At 41.5% G+C, this 8,472-nt stretch overlaps 1 protein-coding gene across 1 annotated transcript; it reads right to left on the reverse strand.

Annotated features, from left to right (window-relative positions):
* Window positions 1-4,982: 4,982 nt before the first annotated feature.
* Window positions 4,983-7,922, reverse strand: LOC122047023 (probable polygalacturonase). The gene is made up of 6 exons (XM_042608036.1): window positions 7,783-7,922; window positions 6,914-7,231; window positions 6,607-6,727; window positions 6,350-6,524; window positions 6,167-6,237; window positions 4,983-5,962 (listed from the first exon to the last, which is right to left on the reverse strand). The coding sequence occupies exons 1-6, from the start codon at window positions 7,792-7,794 to the stop codon at window positions 5,295-5,297; spliced, it is 1,365 nt and encodes a 454-aa protein (XP_042463970.1). The 5' UTR covers window positions 7,795-7,922; the 3' UTR covers window positions 4,983-5,294.
* Window positions 7,923-8,472: the final 550 nt, after the last annotated feature.

The following is an 8,472-nucleotide window of genomic DNA, read 5'->3' on the forward strand; positions in this document are numbered from 1 at the left end:
GATATCATTTTATGTCATGTCATCATCTCTTGCATTAATAATCAATGAAATTGATTTAAGGATGAAAAACACATTTTGATATTGAGATCAAATTTGTGTTTAGAAAATGCATGAGACCTTAGTCTAAGATACCTAAACCCATATCTCACATCAACATTGACTTGGATGTGTTTGATACACTTTAGATGTATGTGAGATATTAGGATCATGAGTTAGGATCAAGGTGCATAGTTTTTGTACCTAGATGAGCCTAATTCAAGAAATGGAGGATCATAGGGAAAGCTAGTGTACAAGTCATGTACATTTAGCCCTAAGATTATGGTCCTAAATTAAAAGGTTTAAAATCATTTTGAAATTGATTTGGAAAACCTTGATGAAGCTTTCCTAGTGATAGCATTCATCATTGACCAAAGTGATACAAAGTTGAGTTAAACTTGAACTATTTCAAAGTTTTTGAACTTTGTATCAAGATTGAAAAATGGAAGTTATTTTCATAGAAAACTATTTTTCCATGATAGTATATGTTGTGAGGAATGTATCCTCAAAATTTCACAATTTTTCGAATTTTCTGGAATTTTCTAGGAGTTTCTGAATTTCGGGAAGGAAATTTCAGAAATCTGCCTATCAGAATTGTGGACCGATCAGGAAGTCCTGATCGGTCCAGGGGTTCCTGGATCGGTCACCAGACCGATCGAGCTTGGTGCGATCTGGTGAAGGCCTGATCGGTCTGGGGACCGATCCATGGGGTTTCTGATCGGTCTGGGGACCGATCAGAGCGTGCCAGTTTCTGATTTTCAGCTGTTGTCTGAAATTTCAGTTATGGAAATGGTGTTTTTGGATTTCTAAAGGTTTGGAACTCACAAAGACATTGTTGGTGCAATGGTCAAGGGGGAGTTGACCTTTAGGGGGAGTTTTACCTAATTGTCAAGGGGGAGTTGACTTTTAGGGGGAGTTTTTACTCCTTAAGACTTTTGAGGATTAGTGATATGAGATTATCACTAAGTTGATTGTTGAGTTTAGTATCAAGTGGGAAATTAAGAGTTTCAATGAAAGGTATGGGACTTTCATTAGGAAGAAACTCTTGACCTTGATACCCTCCTTTTTCGTTTTGATGTATGTCAAAAAGGGGAGAGTGTTCATTGGAGAATTATTGGAGAAACTCAAGTTAGGTTATCGGGTTAACCTAAGCTAGGGGAAGAATGTCAAGGAATGTTCGAGGAAGAACATTGGAATTCTTTTTGATGTGTGTCAAAAAGGGGGAGAATTATTGGAGAACCCAAGTTAGGTTATCGGGTTAACCTAAGGGGAGAATGTCCAGAGAATGTTCAAGGAAAGAACATTGGACATTGGAAGATGATTGGAAAACCTAAGTTAGGTTGTCGGGTTAACCTAACTTGATTATGAGTTTTGTCAAACATCAAAAAGGGGGAGATTGTTGGTGCAACCTTAGGTCAAGGTTGACCTGGTTGACCTGACTCGAGTTGACCTGACTCGAGTTGTATTTTGATGTTTGACTTAGGAAGATTGTTGGTGCAACCTTAGGTCAAGGTTGACCTAGTTGAGTTGTATTTTGATGTTTGACACTCGTGGAAGAGTTGTATTCTTGATATGGGACAAGAATAGATGTTTGGGAGATTATTGGTGCAACCGTAGGTCAAGGTTGACCTGGTTGACCTGATTCGGGAAAAAGTCCAAGTATGGAGACTTGGCACGGGAAAAGTCCAAGTATGGAGACTTGGCACTGGAAAAGTCCAAGCAGGGAGCTTGGCACGGGAAAAGTCCAAGTATGGAGACTTGGCACTGGAAAAGTCCAAGTATGGAGACTTGGCACGGAAAAGTCCTAACTGGGATGTTAGGCAGTGTGGAAAGTCCTGGTGAGTGAAGCCAGGCAGTGGGAAAGTCCTAACTGGGATGTTAGGCAGTGTGAAAACCCTAGTGAGTGAAGCTAGGTGAAAGTCCTGGTGAGTGAAGCCGGGCAAGGGAAAATCCAGATGGATCAAGGGTGATCGGACATCTGGTGATGGGAAGTCCAAGTAGGTCATAGGAGTGACCGGATACTTGGTACGGAGAGAAAAATCTAAGTGGGTAAAAGGGATTGACCGGACACTTAGCGGGGAGTCCTAGCAGGTCAAGGGAGTGACCGGATGCTAGGCGCAATGTACCAACAGGTCAAGATTGACCGGATGTTGGTTTGGACTTGGTTTGGGCGAAAACCATGAGCTGGATCGATCTGGTGATCGATCCAGTGATACCGATACTGATCGGTCCGGTGACCGATCAGTAACACATCAGTAGCATCTGTGTTAACTGATCGCTGGTGACCGATCGAGTCGATCGAAGCCGAACAGAGCGAGGCGAGAGATCGGTCCGGGACCGATCAGGAAGCCCTACGGTCTCCGGATCGATCGAGAGGTTCCTGATCGGTCCATGGACCGATCGGGGACCCCAGAGCGAAGGGAATGGATCGGTCCGTGGACCGATCCACATGGAGCTGATCGGTCCACCGATCCAGGCACTAGCCGTTGCGACGCAACGGCTAGATTTCTTCTGTGTTTCTTCGTTTTCTTTGCAGGTTATAAAAGGAGGGCTGCTGCTGCGAGCCTTCTTCTTCTTCTTCTTCCTTCTTCCTATTCTTGGAGCTGCTGCTGTGCTCTTGAGCTTTGTTGAGTTCCGAAGCTTCGTGTGAGCTTCTTCGACTGGGTTCCTGCTGTTGTAGGCGTCTCGTGAAGTTGCTGCTTCAACCAGTCGACGAGAAGGCAAGCGTGTTTGTTTTTACATTCATATTGTCTTGTGCTTCTTTGTATTTTGTGTACTTCTATCGCAAGAGTTATTGTGGCGAGGTTTCTCCACCCACAAGGAGTATATATTAGCCGGTTCTCCGGGGACTCATCCACCGACGGATTGATAGGCTTCGTCCACCTTACGGACACGCCGAGGAGTAGGAGTTTCATCTCCGAACCTCGTTACATCGCTGCGTCTAAGGTTTGATTTCTCCATTTACATTTCTGTTGTTATTTTTCCGCTGCGCTAACCTGATTTGTAGAAAGAAACGAGCGATTTGGGGCGGCTATTCACACCCCCCCTCTCTAGCCGAGTACGTAGGATCCCAACAAGAACCGAACAGTCAGATGTTGCCAAATTTATATTATATATATTGTTTATTGTCTGGACTAACTTTGTTTTGTAGAAAAAGGAAGGCTGAAAAAGTCGGAGTCCGGGCGCTCGGACCAGCCTCGCCCAGGGTGGGCGGCAGGTGCCCTGGCGGTCCGAGCGCCCGGACTCGAAAAATCATCCATAAGCCTACATGGAGCACGTCGATTAGTCGGGACACGTGGTCCGGATGCTCGGAATAGCCTATATAAGCAGCATTCGACCAGGGGCTAAAGAATAACATTCAGAACGACTTCTACACTTGCGCGCTACTCCGATAAAGTCTCTTGACGCCCGAAAGCTGCTCCGACAATGACTACGCTGAAAATCTACTTCTCCAAATCATCAATATTGTTTTATTTAAAAGTTACTTGTACTATAATTATAAATCTCTTTGTAACTTTCGATTAATTAGTGGATTATCCATCGAAAGTACTTTCACGTGCGGACCTTGGAGTAGGAGTCGTCACAGGCTCCGAACCAAGTAACTCTTGATGTTCACGATTATTTTTTTCTATCTTTTCTTTCTTATTCCGTTGCATTTTACTCGAACATTTTCAAACGAACGTAAAAATTACGAATACTATTCATCCTCCCTTAACATAACAATCCTTCACTTTAATGGAGGAATGAATGTTAATTTTATTGCCATCTTACTTTTCTTTAATTTTCATTTTTTTAAAAAAAAACATCTTTTTTCTGTTGTTATTATGGTTATTTTGAAAGGTTAAATTCTTTATCAGCCAATAAAAATATCCTTATATTAATATTTTTTTAAAAAAAAAATTGTAGGTATTATCTTGTGGGAGAATTCTTTGATTCCAGATCTGAGTTTCCTCCAAAATCCAAGATGATCGACGCATAAAAGATCACAATCACTCTCCTTTTGCTGCATCTTCAGTTTTCTTCTAAGAAGTCGTTTGTCAACCGGATTCGAGGCCAGATCCTCTGGACCGCAAAAAGCGGTTCAGGGGATGGTCCCTTAGCTTGGATTGATTCAGGAGATGGTCTCCATTCATAAAATAGGTGGGAACCATTCATCTCTACCAATCCAAATTAAGGGATCATCCCCTGGATCGCTTTTTGCGGTTCAGAGGATCTGAGCTGACCGGATTCACCCGACCAAACTGATGCGAAACCATCGAACGAATTTGTTAGCATTTAATTATATATTTAAACAAAATCAACAAACAAATGCAGTGCAAGCGCAGATGGATAATATTGATGGATTACCTGGACTGAGTTTAAAAGAATGAGATCCAAATCCAAAACCAAGGACAATGTAGGCGTAGAAATCGGCAATTCTACTCTCTCTGCTTTTTGGCAGCGTCGTCTCCGGCGGACTCATCATGGATGCGCTTGGGTCTAATTCCTTTGGTCTCATGCGATCCACCCAGGACTCCATGGTCGAGCCCATGAACAGAGGGTGGTTTTGCGTCCGACGCAAGCATCATCATAATTAATCAGGTATAAAACGAAGGAGGAAGAGAAATTGGAAGCGGAGGGAAAGTGGAGAGGAGAACAAAGAAGGGCTTGAAAATGAATTGGCGCAAAATAACGACGCCTGATTTAATTAATATAAGAACTAACACGGGTTGATTGATACGTGTAGAGTGTAGCAGAGTGATCTTGAAAGCCGGCTGGATGAGCCACCTCAGCCCAGCTCATCAGAAAAAATTATAGTATTCTTTGTAGATAATATTAGAAAAATTTTGAAAACAAATAATTAAAAAGATATATTAAAATAGTAAATAAATATTTAGAATACTAACTATTTTTAATAGAAAATGGTACTTAAATTTTAGCAATTAGTAAGCATTAGAAAAATGATATCAAGCAAATGTATGGATTCCATACCATGCACTACCAAAAAATTTTCTTACAGATTGAATGAAGAAATTTACCTGTACAAAAATCCACATTACCATCTCTAATTCCATCCCTTTTTTTTCCATTTAGAACTAATTAAGAAAGATGGTGAGCAAGCATCAACTCAATGATCAATGGAGGAAAAAAGCATCTTCATTGTTGGGATTTATTGAGGGAGCAAGAATAAACAAACAATGGGCGATGAAGCTTAAGTTTCATGATTGTACACGATCAAGGCCTGAAACGAATATCGCAACTGCAAAGCCGAGTGTTTATCAAGCATCTGCGAGGGTGGTGAAGTCGTCGAGAGAGAAGCAGAAGTGGGACGAGTTTGAAGTGAGGTTGGAGCATGGACTAGGAAAGACAGATTCGGAGTATCCTGAAACATTTGAACAAGACCAAGAGAAGGGGAGATCATGGTCAGAGGAGATGGACAATGTGATGTTTGAGAGACAAATAGCAGTGAAGGGATCATTGTCAATTCCTGAGAAGAACCCAGCGGTTGATATGTTGGTGCCAATCACATTTTTTAAGGTAATTTGTTGGATGACCGGGAGGATGTCTGGGTCATACTGGTCGTCAGGATGGCTACTAGAGTTGCCAGTGAACCAAAATGCTTCGTGCACATTCTCCATTTCCACATTCGATATGACAATGCTTGATATGAAGCCACCGCGACCAAGGGCTGTTTCAAAGCTGATGCCGGTTAAAGAGTTGTCAATGTGGAGGTTCTCAACATATATAAGTGAGATTCCACCAGACATCTCACTGCCGAAAGCGAGTCCCGAGCCAAGTGGTGCCTGCAAATGGACCTTCCTGATATGGATATTGGTTGAAGGTCTATCGAAAGCGATACCATAATTGTCCCAACCACTTTTAAGAGCAATGCCATCCTGTCCAACTTCAATACTACAGTCTTCAATGCACATATTTGAGCAGGAATCTGAAGCAAGGAGGTGAAAATCACATGAGCTAAATTGGGACAAAAGGATTATCAATTGGTGCTTTAGTTAAATGTTCAGTAACATGTTTGATTTGAGTAAACGAGACGATCTCAGCTCTAAAATATATAGACTTCAAGAGAAAAATGTCATTCTCTTATATACCTTTTTATCAAGTAATGAAGAAAGTGAACTAGGATTATTACCTGGAACAATGCCATTTGTAAATGGAGAATCGAATGAAGCATAAACTGTTATGTTCTGGATATCGATGTTGCTGCATTGTAGAAACTTGTGTTCAGAATTCAAATTTCACGGGATGATTTCCACCTAAATTGTACTCCAAGAGGCTGGAAAAAACAAGTCGAAACTTGACTTCTACAACATACCTGCAGTAGACTGGATGGATGCTCCATGCAGGCGAATTCAAGAAAGTTAAATTTGAAACGAAGACATCAGTAGAGTTCACGAGTTCGAGAACATGAGGTCGGCTATAATTCAGAGTCCGGGAGTTGAACCACTCCCACCAAACAAGCCCCTGCCCATCAATAGTTCCGTTATCACCTGCTCAACATGCAACAGAGCATAAGACTAATTGAGCTAAACATAGAATTTGCACGTGATAAAAAAATCAAAGTACTCATGCCTGTTATCACTACGTCGGTCAAGTTATATCCATTTATCAAGCTACGATGCCGCTGACCTGGAAGATCTTGCCCCTGACCATAGGAGGGTAACGGTTCTACGATAGGCCATTGAGACGAATCCTGTGAGTGAAGGGGAAGAGTCTTAATTGATGCATAATCTTAAACGGCACAAATCTAACATGATACAAGAGCATGGTTTCCTCGAATGCTAATAATGTAAAGAAATCGACTTATACTAACAAAAAACACTTTGTAAATACAAACATATACAAAATCGATAAAATGTGTAGGAGTATTAGTTGAGACCTGACTTCCAATAATCACTGCATCCTTCTCCAAGAAGAGAGTAAGGTGGCTGGTTAGGTTGAAGCTTCCGGTGAGCCATTTCCCTTTTGGAACATAGAGCTGAGCTCCTCCTTTATCTGCAAATGACCTCAAATAAAAGACAGCATTTTGGAAGGCCACCGTGTTCAAGGTTACACCGTCTCCAACCGCCCCAAATTCTGTTATGGTGACACTATGTGGTCTCGGATTCAAGCTTCGTTTGTAATTGCAGTAGCCACGGGCATCACTTCTGATGCCCCTGTCGGCATCGACAACAACTAGGAGAAGAATCACAATTGCCTAAAGGCAGGCACAAAGAGCTATTAGCATGTGTTCATTCATAGCAATTCGATATGGACATCAGAAAATGAGAAAGCAAGACTAATCAAGAACAGAAACAATACTGGTTCTTGGACAATAACATAGAAGATGTAAATTAGAATGGAGAAGATCTAATTTTCTGAGGGAGTACAAGGAAGTAAATCCCTCAAAATTGGAACTCAAATAGGCAACAGAGATCTTGGCATTGACCAAGGAACAGTATCAGTTCCTGAACAGAATAAAAAAAAAGGATGAGCCAGGGGATCTCAGCTAACTTCATACTGGGGAGGACCCAAAAACCTTGGAGAAAAAGAAACACAGATGATCCAAATGGCCACTTTCTCAATGCTACTCCAAAAGAACTTTGCCCACACTAAAGGGAGCAGAGAAAGAACAAGAACCCCCCTAGCACTCAAAATTCACAAGCACATCAAACTCAACACTATTCCAACACCTACCAGTTGAAATGAACTAAAGAACAAAAAAAGAAAGAAAGAAAGAAAGAAAGACAAATACAAAAACGTACTTACTAGCCTCTTCATGAGCCCCTTTGAAGAAAGGGGCAGCAGTAGAAAGCCCCTTAAACCAAAGTGCTGCTGCAACTGCACAAGCCTGGAGAGGAGGGAGAGAGCAGGCAGCAGGTTAGAAGAGAAACACAAGAACAACTGAATATGCTGGCATATAGATTACAGCCCTCGAATAGAAATAGAAAAAACAAAGGGGGGAAATATGTAAAAAGGAAAATCGTAGCTTAGATTTACCCTACCCTTGATCTGATGGAGTCAGCAGCAGCCAGTAGGAATGGCTTGTGGTGATGTGGACAAGAGAGAGTGGTGGGTGATGTTGTGTGGAGCTTCGCTCGGTTGTCGTAGCTCATGAGCTCCCTTCCTTCGGTGCCTGGCCAAATTATTCCCCCTCAAATAATGCACGTTATAGTAAGAAAATAAAACAAAAGAAAAAAATGGAAGAAAAAAAAGCAGGAAATTTAATATTATCAAAACAAGCAGGTGCCAACTCATGATAGCATATCTGTGGGCTCATGCTCTTAAATACTTGTGAAAATAAAAAAATAAAAATAAAATACAAAATTATTGTTTTTTGTTTATGTAAAAAAAAGGATTGAAATTAAGAGGGGGGAATAGAAAAACATTGGTTGGCAAAATAATGTGAATGGGATTTGAGGAAGATTGACTAGGGCGGTGGGGGCCAGTTGGCCGCAT

Source organism: Zingiber officinale, chromosome 2B (assembly GCF_018446385.1).
Source record: "Zingiber officinale cultivar Zhangliang chromosome 2B, Zo_v1.1, whole genome shotgun sequence".
Classification (NCBI taxonomy): domain Eukaryota; kingdom Viridiplantae; phylum Streptophyta; class Magnoliopsida; order Zingiberales; family Zingiberaceae; genus Zingiber; species Zingiber officinale.

Bases quoted from the DNA above. Each gene is read 5' to 3' on its own strand.
- LOC122047023 (XM_042608036.1), bottom strand. The intron at 6,728-6,913 runs GTCTCAACTAAT...CTTCACTCACAG, and splicing joins CAGTGATTATTGGAAGTCAG to GATTCGTCTCAATGGCCTAT. The intron at 5,963-6,166 runs GTAATAATCCTA...TCCTTGCTTCAG, and splicing joins TACAAATGGCATTGTTCCAG to ATTCCTGCTCAAATATGTGC.